A 15529-nucleotide genomic window follows, 5' to 3' on the forward strand; every position below is an offset into this window, starting at 1 on the left:
AGTATATAAAAAGGTGTATTTAAGAACCACCCATTTATAAATATACCTTGAAAAAGTAGATATTTCTCCCAAGTAAAAGAATAGAAAGCCAATGACATATTATTTGAAGACTATTAACTGGAACAGAGAGAAACAAAGAGGAGGAAGCTAGAAAAAAAAGGCATAAGGGAGGAATCAGAAAGGCAAACTAGAGAATTCAGATGAAAAAAGCAAAGCCATTAAGTTGCTCAATCCCATAATGTAAATGCATCGTTTGCTTGAATACAAATGATTTTACTGACCGTACTAATTTTTTTTTGAACTACTGTTGATAGATTTATATTGATTTACCTCCCTCATACACTACTGACTAGTCTCCAATGAGATCAAAAGCATATGTCTCCAATACTGCTGGTCAACTAAGTCTGCATTATGTGATTTAGGAAGAGAATGAATCTGACTAGTTCATTAGAAAATTAAATTTATGGATAATTTCACTAGTTTTATGTTCTAAACAACTAAGCCAGATATTAAAAATAAAAAATGATACATCTAACTTTGTTAAAGTAAAAAAAAAACCTTTTAAAAGAATAATACAAATTACTATATAAAATACACTGCTAAACTAAGTTATATTCAAGTAAGACTTGATAACTTCCAAAAAAGTGCTAATCTAGCAGCCAAATCATCAAAAAACACTTTCAGGGCTGCTAGGTGGCACAGTGAATAGAGCACTGGCCCTGGAGTCAGGAGGACCTGAGTTCAAAGCCGGCCTCAGACACTTGCTGTATGACCTTGGGCAAGTCACTTAACCCCAATTGCCCCTCCAAAAACACCCCAAAAAACCCCACACTTTCAAAACATATTATTTAGTACAGAAGATAGTCTTTTGAACTCCCTGTTTGGTCTGATATAGTAATGTGGGAAATAGAAGCAAATGGAAATCAGACAGATTAATGGAAAGGATGGACAAACAGAATAGAGAGGAAGATACTTTCACAATAAATTTCATAATAATCATCAGTCGTTAACAGAAATGCAAATCTGGTCTATCTGGAGGATGCAAACAGAACTTCCAAAAAAACTGTCCACTTCCATTATAATTAACTGGCATACCTGATTTTTATACAGAGTTTCCTTTAAACTGGTAAGAGCATGGATACGGACATCCACGTTTTCGTGCTGAATTGCTTTCATGGATTGCTGTAAAGTTGTCTGTAGGTCAGTGCTCTCAGAGGTCTCCTAAACAAACAATACAAATATTTTTCTTAAACATCATTTCAAGGACAACTTTCAGGGTCTTAATGCCTGAACTTGAAACTAAAGCCCAAATAAGAGCATTCTTATAAAAAAAAGAAACAAACCAAAAACAGAATGTGGCAATCTCAAAAAGACTGACTTAGGCATTTTAGAGTTGGAGGAAAAAATGTTTTTGAGAAAGAAATTTTATTATTTGAAATACCAACATTTTCACAGAGGACATTCAAGTTCTTCCTTAATCCAACTGCCCAGCTGAAGCAATATCATTAATTACATCCAGAGTGAGAGTTAAGTCAGTCAGCAGGAATTCATTGAGTGCTTACTATGTTCCAGAAACTGGGAGAATAAAGGGATACCTCCCTCTAGGTCAGGGATTCTTCACCTTTGGTGTGGCAAGAAGGCCCTGGGCAGTCAGTCTGGTGAAACCTACAGGCCTTTTTTCTCAGGATAATGTTTTTAAATTTATGAAATAAAATATAATTATGATAGATATAAAAATAAAATAAAAGGTTATTATGAAGTTTAAATCCAAGCTTCTTAAAAATTAAACATTCTGATCACAGTGTTTTTTAAAAGCATAATTCCAAATATACAATGTTAAAAAAGAAAGAAAAGGGAATACCTTGGCTCTGACATACAATTAGATGAGAAGAATGTGACCATCAAACATGAAGTAAAATCATTAAGCTTTCCATTTTGTTCGTCTGTTTTTTTCAAAGGGAAAAACATTTCCAATGATGGCACAGGTCACTGGTGTAGCTGAGTGTTACCATAGACACCCTTGAAGGCCTAACAATACTGTGATCACAACAGCACACACATTTTCTGTTTCTTAACTTGGTTTGTCTTAAATGGAGAATACCACTCATACCGCTATTCTGAACCATAGTTCTGAACTATGGGCTAGTATGTTTCCTAGGTACTAGGAAGCTGGGTAGCACATGGATGGAGTATTGGCCCCGACATCAGAAGGTATGAGTTGGAATATTGCCTCAGACACTTGCAATAACCTTGGGCAAGTCACTTAACTTGTACTCTCAGTTTCCTCAACTGTAAAATGAGGCTAATAATTGCACCTACCTCCCAGAGTTGTTGTGAGAAGCAAATGAGAGAATATTCCCTAAATCGTTAAACCCAACCACCTGGATCAGGTACATCCTGTTTGTCTAAGGAGTTTGAGGCTGAATGAAGGTGATCCTGGTTCTAGCTTATGGTCTCAGCAAAAATAGATGTATACATATAAAAATTAACATCAGTAAGAGTTTTCATGTCAGTATAGAAATGCAACAGAGTTCAACGAATATAATTATCTTAATATCCTAATTTGGCCTGAATCATCCAAACCTCCTCCACTACCTTCTCTCTACATATTGAACTCTTTCCAACATAAGGTTCCAGAATCTTAAGGTTGAAGGGTCATCCAGTCCAATTTCTACCTGAAGCATAACACAAATCCCTCACACCAACATGACATAATAAGTTTGTGGCAACAGTTCACATTCTATATTTCAGATGTACAATGAACCAATAGATCCCATCTGTGTGCCTGACAAATGATGGTCTTAACAGACCCCTGACAAGGTAGATGGTACATAAAATAAATAAACACTTCTGCCCAAACACTTTAATCGTCTACTGTGATTCCGTTTTCAACTGCTGGGTCCCATAATGATGGCCATCTGGTTCTCAGGTGGTTACCCACTTCTGTTTGATTTATAATATTTATATATTATATACATAATATATTTATATTATATAAATATATATTATTAAACATATAATATTTACATATAAATATATAATGCTTATAAACCCATATTTCCAAAAGAAGTTTTTTTTTTTAAAGCACTTGGGGTTAAGTAACTTGCTCAAGATTACACGGCCAGTTATTTCTCAGTGTGGTGCTGAGTATCTGCGCCCGGATTTGATCCCCAGGTCAACCCGACACTGGAGCCAGTGCTCTTACTCGATGAGCCACCTGGCCACCCCTTACAATTCAGTTTTAATGGAAAAGGATTTCTATACATATGCTGATGTATTAAAATACACTCCTTCGGTCCACAAAGAGCTTATGACACCATAAGTGCTTAATAAATCTCTGTTGAGCAGAAATGAAAATTGAATTCTTCTATAATTCAGTTTTTCCTAAATTTGCAATAGACTTTAACAAGCTTTACAGGTGCAAATGTACTTTGTATCACCAATCTATTAAGTTTTGTATGTTATTTCTTTACAATGAGACTCATCTTCAATCAAACTGCTTGTTACCCTCTGGATTTTAGGTCTAATCTATTCTTATTACTTTCCATCACACAGATGAAGTAAGTCTTTCTCATTCACTAGGATATCTAGAAGTGAAAGCAAACATTTACTACCAGCTGTGCCTTGTGGAATACTGAGCTGATTTGCACCTTAGCCTTTGGTGATGCCTCAAGGTATTCACATATAACTTGAACAAATCAAACTCAAGGATATATCTGTTTCAAGTTCAGGAGAATCTCAATCATTATCACTTGTCTTTTTCTTCTTTTTATTTCTTGTGTTCTGGATAAAATTTTTGCAAAAATCACACATAAACATATATGAAGTCCTTGTCAATGACCAGCTTCAGAGTTTTCTTTGAGATGCTCTTCTGGTTCCTCTTGCTGAAGAAATTATTTTCAGCACTAGCCATAATGTTAGTAATTAGGCATGGAAACCTGAGGGCTGAGGTTCTGTGGTATTAGCTCTTCGTGGCTATGGTCCTCCATGATAAAGTCATTCACAGCCTGAAGTCACAGCTTTCCCCAATGATTGTGTCCTTGAACCCATGGAGAAAATCTGATTCACTGTCACTTAAACTTCTATTTGCTCAAACTGTGGCTTAAGAATAAATACAAATTTTCTTTAATACCTTGCCTCAATTTCCTTAATACCAACCCACTCCTCATCCCACTTGCAATCTAGTAACCATTTGCTCCACTAGTTTATAGAAACCACTCTGTCAAAAGTGAGTAATAACTAATTTATGCTCTAATCCAATGGCCTTTTCTCAGTTCTCACCCTCCCTGCACTCTATGAAGAAGGTGATAATGTTGACAAGACTCCTTTTTAACATGCTCTCCTCTCTTCTTCTAAAAGAACATGTTCTATTTTTTCTTACCTCTTTGGCTACTATTTTCAATCTTTTCTCCCCCCACAACCTCCCACCCCCTTTAAGATGGACATTCCCCAAGATTCTATTGGATTGGACTTTCCTTAGGGACTTTGCCCACTGCTGATCCCATAGTTTCAACTATCAGCTTTAGGCAAATGATCCTTATATCTCTAGCCTCAAACTCTCTTCTAAACTTCAGAGCTCCATCTCCACCTTGATATCCCAGAAACTTAACCTCAAAACTCAGATTATCCAAAAACAACTCATTCCTCAAAATTCTACTTCTTCAGATTTACCTATTTTTAGTCAGTGGCACTAACATTCACCTAGTCAACCATCATCACAACTTGCTTCCTTTTCCTTATTCCTCAAATCCAATTACTTAGCAAGTCCTGTCACATTACAGAAATCTCAGAGCTAAAAGGACATTTGTGCTTAGAAGCTATTTTCCATGAACTCACTATACCAAATATGCAATGAAACCTCTATCAGGAAGTAGGATCTTTGTGATGACTCACAGAATCTAAGAACCAGAAGGGACTTTAGAGGCATTTTGTCCAACCCATACCTGAACAAGAATAAGTGGTTATCCAGACTTTAATGATAACCTACATAGAGAAGGAACTGATTATTTGTTTAAAGTAGCCCATTTAATTTTTAAAGCCTTCTAATGTTAAGGAATTTTTCCTTAAAGCAAGCCTAAATTGCATCTTTGGAAATTTTAGTTCTATACTGAGGCCAAACAAAGCAAATTCAATCACTCTTATATATAACCTTTCAATATCTGGATTAACCTATAATGTGCTCCATGCCCCCAAAACCCTGTCCTCCAGGAGAAATATCTCCAGTTCCTTTTAACTCTCCTCATAAAAAACGAATCTGAAGTCACTGGCCATCTTGGTCATCCTCCAGTTTACAACTGTTTCTACTAAAATATGGCACACAGACTTCCTCCCTAGATAGCTGTATGAATTGGAAACAGATTCCCTAGTGGCCAAATATTTAATCCAACAAAACCCTGAGCTTCACACCAGCTGTTGTTGCTGCTCAATCTTTTCAGTTTTGTTTGGCTCTTTGTGACCCCATTTGGGATGTTCTTGGCAAAGATACTTGAGTGGTTTGCCATTTCCTTCTCCAGTTCATAATGGTCTTAATAATAACTGAATTGGTCTGGACAATAATTAAAAATTCAATGAGAAACTAGAGATTGCATTAGATGTTGTGGCTATTATATTATACTATGGATTCATATTGGAGCTTAGAGACCACTAAAACTCTTACATTTTTTTTTCATTATTGTATAAAGGTATTTCAAATGGTACAACAGAAAGAACACTGGTTTTTAAGTTAGAAGACTTTGGCTCACCTCCTTTAAACCCAAATCTAACAATTTTTCTATATGCATAACATATAACATGAACGTATAAAGAATATGTATTTATAAATTTGCTTCTAATAATAGACTTAAAATATCAACTAAAATTTTAAAATAGTTTTGTACTTTCCTAAGGCCAAAAATGGAAGACAAATACCTTCCTGTATTCCTGGAGGGTTGTTTTTATCTTTTCCAGTTCTGGATGATCAGGTAGAAAATATATTTCATGTAGAAAGTCTTGTACAGCATCCCTAAAAGTTTATTAGAAAAAAATGAAATGATTCACAGTTAAAATGCTACATCTTGGGCTCTAATAAACTGTGGATGTTTTAGTACCTACTCAAATTTTAAAAATTATTTGTTTCACTAATTCAGATTGGCATTAGACTTTATAAGCCTAAATTAGCAAGATTTTCTTACATTTAGGTTTGGATGAACATTTCAAATGTACTATTTTTTTCCCTTCCCATTTTGGCCGCTTAGCTGAATATGCAATTTAAATTAAAAATAAGTTATAAGTGTATCTACTTAGAATTTTGGTTAAAAATTGTATTTTATGATTGTAATACAGGGCAATAAGAAAACATTTTCCAGTGTAAATGAAAAGTGAATGTTTTAAAAACATATCTACTCTTATTCCTTACATTAATTTTACCCAGGTCTCTACAAGTCACTGAAAACCCCAGGACACAAATACAATGCAAATTTTAATCAAGTTATAAATACTTTAAATGTCTCAATTTAATGCATAGATAGTAATAATTTGTGATAAACATAACAAAGCATGAATCATCAAATGCTGCCCCTCCTATATTTCAATTATTTTGCTAAGATATAAAAGAAAATCGATATAAAAGAAATCATCTATCTGACGTAATTATTCATTTATTAATTCAAATATTTAATAACCAATGTATATAGCACATGGCTAGGCAATGAATATGATTTTGAGTATTATAAGATAAAGTGGTCCTTGTCCACAACCTAACAAGAAAAAAAATGAAACTCCCTAAAATTTATATTCCAAGGCAATATTTGTTAAGTGTCACAGAAGTGATACAAATTAAGTGCTATGGCAGAACTGGCTTGGAAGAGATCATTTCCAACTAATATGAGCAAAAAAAAGCTGCATAAAGAAGGTATGTCCAGGAGCTGCCACCTGAAGAACAGAGGACTCTCAACAGGCAAAGACAGGTGGGTAGGGAGGCAGATGGATTATCATGGATGAAGGGATAGAGACAAAGAAGCTCAACACTGTTTTGAATAGACTAGATTGGCTAGAAAGCAGGATTATTATTAAGGAGTAGTGGAATAAGGCTGAAAAGGTAAAATGGCACTAGACTGAAAGGTTTTCAATCCCAGGCCAAAGCCTCTGAATTTTATGAGGTTACAATAGGGAGTAACTGAAGTAGATTCTTTTTTATTTTAAATTTGATACTTTTTGTTTTTACACAGCATGTACTTCCAAAGAAACTTCCTGAAGAAGTCCATTTCCCTAGAATAGTAGTGTATTATCAACTATTAGCAGAAAGGAGAGACATTGAAAAGAGACAGCACAAGCAGGGATGGGTTTTAAGGAGATTAACCCTGGTGGCTATGTGCAAGACTGGAGGGTAGGGATAGCAGTTAAAAGGCTATTATAAATGTCTGGGTGTTAGGGAATAATGCTCAAAACAGAGTTTGTGTTCCTCTAAGTAGGTAAATATACCCTTACACACATCCAATCATGTTTTTACCCCTTTTCAGTAAGATTGACAAAAGTAAGCCAGCTTATTCTAAGTTTTACTAGGAAAAAATTTTTCTATTAGTAAAGTACTAATGACAAAAATTTTGTTGCAATTTAAAAAAATTGAACTATCAGTAGTTCAGCACAATCAGAACTAAAATCAAAGCAGTATTTTTTACTTTTAAGTCAACAAGTATTTATTAAGTGCTTACTATTTACTAGGCACTGGGCTAAGTGCTGGGAATAAAATGCAAGTAAACAAAAATAAAGAACTTTTTAATACATATATATGTAAAACCAATCTTCATTCTAAAACCTGAAGTTGCAAAATGAAAAATCTCCCAACCTCCTAATCATCAATTGAGTTATGATGAAAGTACCTGTTATCAACTATGAGGAAGTGAAAGACGGCAGAAGTTTCCTTTGGCTGGATATGTATGAGAGGTAGCAAAGCTACTATCACATGACTGAGAAGGGAGCCTAGGTAAGCATGGTCCAAGCAACGAACAAAGCAGTCCCAAGCTCTACATAAGAAAGAAACAAAAGGTTAGCTTAACACAAGCTTTTTAAATTCCACACTTTGGGTATTTCAAGTTTAGAGAGCTCTGTTCCTCAAAGGTACAAGCATCCATACTGGCACAGGTAGGAAACGCAACAAGAACACCAAGCTAGAAAACCTGCTCATTTACCTGCAGCATAGTTCTGGAAAGTCATCCTTAAATCGGAGTCCAGTTCTCAATGTGGTCATCATCTTTACTCTCACAGAACTGATATGCTTGGGTCCCATCAGCTTCATTAATGACATCAAACTGTTCAAGGCCTGAAAAAAAGCAAATATGTTCTTTTATATGAAGATTATAAACATGTCGGCATGAACAGATAAGTCCTCAGGGTAAATACTCTTTATCCAAATTCTATGACAGCATTCATTCTCAGATACCACCATCTAAACAGATTCTCAGATAACGCCATCATAACAAATGAATAATCAATCAATAAATATTTATTAGCACCTACTATGTGACAGGCACTGTACTAAGTGCTGGGTAAGCACCCATTTGCCCTATTCCAGTATTCCCGTTTACTGCATTTCAGACTATTAACCAATCCTTTTAGCTTCCACGGCACCACACTCTTTGGCACTTTCTGCCCCCTGTTGACCATTACTTTTTCATCATTTTCAGGACTCTTCTTCCTTATGGCCTTATTCCTGGCCCTCTTCTCTTCTTTCTCTAGAGGTGTTCTTATCTATTTCCCAGGGCTTCATTAATTACTTCTATATAGATAACTGTCAAATTAATAATTCCAACCTATCTCCCAAAGTCTAGACCAGCACTTTCTCTTAGTTGTTTTACTTGATTATACCACTGGAACTTCACAAGCAATGTGCCCAAAACAAAACTCCTTATTTTGTCCCTAAAACCTATCCCCTTCCTTATTGCCGTGGTTCTATTCATAACATCATCTGACCAAACCGTGCCTGCTTCAGTCACCTTCATGGCCATTGAAACAAACTATTCTCATCTGCCCATTCCACTAGGAGAAGTCTTCACTTGGGGTAGACACTCCCCTAATGGATGGTTTGAGATCTGTTGCTTACCCTTAACCTAGTTCAGCCTGTCTGCCAAGAGGGCTTTACCAGGGTGTGGCTGCTGTGCATGCAACAGCTTCTAGGAGCCACAAGGGAGGGTTGTATGACAGATGGATCCCAAAGGTGGATGAGCAGCCCTGATAAGGGCTCAGCAAGCCCTCACACCAGAAGTGCTGATCATTCTCAAACAGCCCATATGTAAAGGATGAATAATATATCTTTAAGTGATTGGTAGAATCCTTTGGTTCCAGTTTTTTCTTCTAGCTCAGTTTAGCTATATTACAAAAAAAACTGCACTGCTATTTTTTTAATTTCCACCTGTATTTTGATGAGTCTTTTCTAAGAGTCACACACACACACAGCCTCACTCTCATATAGCAAAAAATGTAATGATTTTTTTCTATTCCTCTATCCCCTTATAACTGAGAATCAGTCCAATAGAGTGAAACTAACTCTACTGGGCTGATTTCCACGGTATTTGCTACTTACTGTCTGTGTGACCTTGGACAGGTCACTTAATCTTTGTCCCAACACCTATCCAGCCTACACATTACTTAAAATCAATCTTCCTAAGGTATATATAGCTTTGGTGTCATACCTTATTCAATATGTTTAAATGACTCCCCATTACCCATTGGTTAAGTCCAAACTCCTTAGTCAGACATCCAAGACTCTACACAATTTAGTCCCAAACTACCTTTTTTTTATTTTTAAAGCAATTGGGGTTAAGTAACTTGCTCAAGGTTACACGGCCAGGTGTTTCTGGGTGGGTGCTAAGTATCTGAGCCCAGATTTGATCCCAGGTCATCCCAACACTGGGGCTGGTGCTCTTATTCACTGTGCCACTTGGCCGCCCCTAAGCAATTGGGGTTAAGTAACTTGCTCAAGGTTACATGGCCAGTTATTTCTGGGTGGGTGCTAAGTGTCTGAGCCTGGATTCGATCCCAGGTCATCCTGACTCTGGGGCTGGTGCTCTTACTCACTGTGTTACCTGGCCGCCCCCCAAACTACCTTTTCAACCTCCTCTTCTACTGCTACCCCAATTCGGCCTAATTTCTACTGATTCTTCAAGGTTCAGCTCATATGTTAGTTACACTGAAGTCTTCTCTGCATCCTTCTGGGAAGAAGTAATCTTCCCTCACCTGGACATAGTATTTTGTATCTCTTACTGAATTTGACATTACACCCAGTGCAATATTTATTTAATGAATGTCTATAATTGAATTCAAAACTATTTTCTTTTATGTTCAGGAGTTGTAAAGAAAAACAAATTTCAATAAAAAAGGATGAAGATTGCAATATCTGAGCAAGAAAACACTGGTGTTACTACCAGTTACTTCTGGTAGTCCCCTTTATTATTTCATTATTAGTTTTTATTAATAATTCTGCAATACTATAAAGGCTTAGGGCATTTCTGTCTCATTTTGTATATAAGAAAATTTGGGCGAGAAAAAACTTTTAACTAGACATGCAAGGACAAAGGAAAAAATAGAATTCATTGTTTGGTTCAGTTAACCATTTGCTAATTTTTCTATAAAAATCTCAGTTGAAAAAAGTATTTTCCCTCCTAGGAAGCCAGCTAATACTTCTAATATATCTTCAGGGTCTAGCCAGTCTTTTATTTAACCTGGTTCTTAGAATATTATAGCTGTATATTTCTATCTTACACCTTCTCCTCAATCCAACTGGACTTTGCAGTGCCACAGAATATCCCCTCTGTACTTTCAGCATTTTTATAAGGCAACACCATCCTTCCAGACCCTCAGGTTATGAACTTGAGGGTCATCCTGGATTTTTCCTATCTTTTACCTCCCATATCCAAGCTGTTGCCAACACCTGTGAATTTCATCTTTGCAACATCTCTCAGATCACACCCCCTTCACTCCTCTGACACTTCAACACTCTATTACAGGCCCTTATCATCTGCTTGGTCTGCTAGTAGGTCAGCCTGCCCTGTCTCTCCCTGCTCCAATCCATCCCCCATGCAGCTCCCAAAGTGATTTTCCTAAAGCACAGGTCTGATCATGTCAGTCCCCTACTTAATAAACTCCAATGTCTTCCTGTCACCTCCAGGACCAAATACAAAAATGCTGTTTGGCATTCAAAGCCCTCCATAACTTAAACCTCTCCCATCTTTCCAGTCTTCTTACAGTTGACTCCCCAACATGTACTCTTCAATCCAGTGACAATGGCCTCCTGACTGTTCCATGAATAAGACACTCTACCATTTGGCTCGGGGCATTTTCTCTGGATGTCCCCCATGTCTGGAATGCTTTACCTCCTCCACTCTAACTACTGACCTCCCAGACTTAAGTTTCAACTAAAATATCACCTCCTACAAAATCCTTCTGCAATCTGAATTAATTTCAGTGCCTTCCCTGTGTTAATTATTTTATATTTATTCTGTATGTAGCTTGTTTCACATATATTTGTTTTCATGTTGTCATTTGTTGTATGAAGCATTTAAATGTTGATTGATTTACTAATTCATTTCTTTCCCAAAACCCTGCTACTGCTTTCTTATTGTTGTTCCTTCAAGTTCCCTTCAGACACTTAGCTTCTAAGTGTGATCAGCCAGCTCCATCTTCAGAAACACTCCCTTGTGTTTATCTAGCAATCAATAAATATTTATTAAAGACTTACTATGTACCAGGCACTCTATTAAGCACAGGGGACATGAATGAAAGGCAAAAAACACTGTCCCTGCCCTCAAGGTCCTCACAACTTAATAGGGAAGACAAAATAAATATTAATAGATACGTATAAGACACCTACAGAGTAGATGTAAGGTCTTTATTCTACATGATTCTCTAGTTAACTTCCATTTCAGTCAAGGTAGACTCCTCACTTCTGATTTCTCCCAAATCTGAATTGATTTTCCCCACAATATAATAATAACCACTAACATTTACACAGTACTTAAAGGTTTGCAAAGTTTACACACATTGTCTCATTTCATTCTAACAGCCCTGGGAGGTAGGTGCTACTGTTTTACTGCTGAAGAAACTGGAGATATGGAGATTAAAGTGACTAGCCTCTGGTCACCCAGACATTAAGTGTCTGAAGCTAGAAATGAATCCAGGTCTTACTGACTCCAGGTCTAGGGCTTTACCCAGTGCACCACCTCACTGCCTAGGACATCCTCTGACTCAGACTCTCACTGTTACTTCTACCTTACTAAGAATGAACAACTGAAATGAATGATCTTGTTGACTGCTAAATGGAAATTATAGGCAAGAAGAGGCCATTTCATCCACTTAGCCTTGGGTTATTTAGTTAACAGTTTATCTCTACTGCTACTGCATACAGAACTCCTTTAAAAAAAACCCAATCCTATAAAAATAGGTAATGGTAGGTTTATAGTCTTCCTTCCATTAAAAGATTCTAGAAATAAAAAGTGTGTCTCCTCTATATCATACATGAAACTCAGCATAATACTTCAGCAATTCAAGCATTAAATGAGTACACCTACCATTTTCTTATCTTCAAGGCCAACACTGGAACTTAACAATTGCATGTTAAAAAAGGCCAATATGCCCAGGAGCTTAGGTTGTAGATAATCTGCCTAAGACCAAAATATAAAAAGCTGACATTTAATCATCTGCGTATAGAATAAAAAGCATAAATTAATAACTCAATCAGTTCAATAAATTGGTTATTTGTATTTTGTTTGACTGAATTACACTGATTCTTTTACTTATTTGGTCATGACAGTTTATGTCCCTCAGTGGTAGCTGTGAAATGAATGCTTTGGAAGAAATTTCTAAGTGTTAATCCATATCCACAAAATTTCTCACTAAACCATTCCATGAAGAGAAATTCCTCTTTTTCATTATTTTGATGCAACAAGGGACAAGAGAGGAAAAGTAGGAATGTGGAATACTGAGGGCTAATGGCACAGGGGAATCATGATGCTGCATGAACTGTGGTACCAATGAACCTTCTCAAGATCAGGGATATTGTCAAGAGCTTAGGAAGAGATGAGCTCACTTTCCTCTATCTACATCCCTCTTCAGAATGAGACCCTAATGGGAAGAAGGCATAGAGGCTTCTTCTGGTTTTCAAACACTGAAGGACACCTTTTCTCTGTTACAAAGATTAGAAAGAATCAATTTCATGTAAAAAGCACAATTATGAGTACACGTGCTCATATTTGTGCTTATCAATGCAAACAAATGTGTCCCAGATGACACTAACTTCAGAATCTACTTTAAAAATATTCATCACTATTTCAACTTTCAAATTTTAAAATCCCCCCTTTTACACTAAGTAATAATTGTCATAAAAGAAAAAAAATTAAGATGGTTTAGTATTGTTTCAGATAAATCAATAAAGAACTGAAACAATTATTCCATTCTACAGGTAGAGAGACAAAAACCTAGGCAATACTAAAAGGTTATGGATTGATTTAGGGAACTCTAAAAGTGGGCTGCAAACCTAGCTAACCTAACTTCAAACAGGGCATTTAAATATCCTTGGACTTCAACTGGGCTGCATTGTGGTGGCCCACTAAATAGATCTTACTAAAAAATAATAGCTGACATTTACATTTTACAGAGTATGAAACTGAGTCTCAAAGAGGCTGAACGACTTGTCCACAGTCACAAAGTGATGGCAGCAGAATTCAAACACAGACTTCCTAAGTCCATGTACTATGCCAGAATGACTCTATTTAAATAAATAACATTCACAGCCACAGTGGAATGATCAAAGGCTTAAAAATTGGAACTGTAACTTGGTAAGAATTTAAAAGCCGTTTTCAAACCTGAAGAAGTTATCTTTTAAAAAAAGATGAGAATTCTAGGTATGGTAAATAGAGCTATGGTTATCATGGTCTGTATTCCTCTGGGGAAAGTATCAAGGAAGGGCAGGGAGACAAGCAGAAACTAATTTTTAAAGATCATGCAACAAGTCTACTCCAATTTGAATAAGAGACCTAAATGAACTTTAACATTTTTGCTCAATATGAAAAATAAAAAGATTTTAAATGATTCAGGTCCATGAATTTTTCAAACAACCTAGAATATACATATTGTTAATAACACTTAATCATGTGTACAAATTAAATGGAAAAAGCCTACCTTGCTATTTAAACAAATTCATATTGGATATGAAGTATGAAAAGTACAGAAACACGTGAAAACAAAATGTTCTTACCATTAGTTCTGGTGATGTAATGTCTTTTGGGCCCTGATATGGATCCTCACTGGAAGCAAATGAAGCCAGTATTGACAAACCATTGAAAACCTGTTGATAGTGTTCCCCAATACGCAACAGTAGCTCATTGTGTAATCCTTGGAAATCTTGTCGCAGCAAGCTACCCAATTCAATCTCTGTTTCATTCTAAACACAGAAGTAAATTCCTCAATTAAGTTCTTGCAACAGAGGTTTGCTTTCATGTCAGTGTCGCTAGAAAGACTCATTTTTAGGAGGCTATTAATAAACAAAAATACAAAACCAGGTGACTATAATTATTAGTGATACATCTTAAGGGAAAAATTTTTTGAATTAGGAAAGAATTTTAATAATTCTCTCATTTTCTTCCCCTTTCCAGACTTCTTGTCTACAGTGTAGACACTTAAGAAGAGATGATCTTATGTTTCATAGACTTAACCTGAGTTAGACTTTAAACTTATTTTTCTGAAAAGGACTAAAATATGACAATTCATCACTCACAGAAACATACCTCATCATGCTATGACTACAAGAACCCAGATCCTCGGAGACTACTCTAGGTTACAAAAAGAACTTAAATCAATATTCTTGGAGAAAAGATTGACTGAAAGTAATTCAACAAAATTTGGCAGATGTTTAAGTACATATTTTAGGCAAGGAACTAGGAATATAAAACAAAAAAGAAAACATTTCTGTCCAAAAAAGCTTTCTGTCTACCATACTAGCAGGATACAATACAGGTGCATAAATCCAGTTCAGAGAAGGTTTTATAGAGCAAGTGACATCTGAGCCAAACAAGAGGAGGGTCTTGAGGAAAGAGAGGTGTGCATTCCACCCATGGCAGATGGCTAATACAGATGCACAAAGGTGGGAGACTGAATGCCAAGTTCGAGGAATGGTCCCAGGAGTCCCATTTGGCAGGACTACAGACAGTGTAAAGCAGAATAATGTGAGATAAGGCTGAAAAGGGAGAGTCAAAATATGGAGAGCCCTAAATATTGGGCTAAGGATTTTGTGTTTTGTCTTGAAAGTCTCTGAGCAGGGAAGAGGCATATAAGCGAAACCTACACCTTGGAAAGATTTCTCTAGTAGCTGAGCAAAGAGGGAAGGGACTAGTGGCAGTGAAAACAATTAATGACATTAGAGCAATCTAGAAGAAAAGCAGTAAGTGCTGGAAATAGGGGAATGACCTTGTAAGTAGAAAAGTGGGGAGAGAAGCTAGAAATTCTATGGAAATACAATAGACAAAATTTGACAACCGACTGAATACAGGTGTGGGGGAGAAGA

The 15529-nt window shown here is 36.3% G+C and overlaps 1 protein-coding gene across 2 annotated transcripts in view; it reads right to left on the bottom strand.

Moving 5' to 3' along the window:
* Positions 1 to 15529, bottom strand: part of ATR (ATR serine/threonine kinase) — a 119390-nt gene that overhangs the window by 74855 nt on the left and 29006 nt on the right. The window contains exons 16-21 of one of the 2 annotated variants that reach the window (XM_069104677.1): positions 14225 to 14410; positions 12540 to 12632; positions 8166 to 8296; positions 7857 to 8000; positions 5908 to 6001; positions 1096 to 1221 (exon numbers count right to left, since the gene is read on the bottom strand). The exons of the other annotated variant lie outside the window; for it this stretch is intronic. Coding sequence (XP_068960778.1) covers positions 1096 to 1221; positions 5908 to 6001; positions 7857 to 8000; positions 8166 to 8296; positions 12540 to 12632; positions 14225 to 14410 — 774 coding nt within the window. The remainder of the gene's footprint in view (positions 1 to 1095; positions 1222 to 5907; positions 6002 to 7856; positions 8001 to 8165; positions 8297 to 12539; positions 12633 to 14224; positions 14411 to 15529) is intronic. 2 annotated transcript variants of the gene reach the window in all.

The sequence above is a fragment of the Petaurus breviceps genome, unplaced genomic scaffold (assembly GCF_028583685.1).
Source record: "Petaurus breviceps papuanus isolate PSGF00001 unplaced genomic scaffold, PetGlider_PUasm1.0 688, whole genome shotgun sequence".
NCBI classification, from domain to species: Eukaryota; Metazoa; Chordata; class Mammalia; order Diprotodontia; family Petauridae; genus Petaurus; species Petaurus breviceps.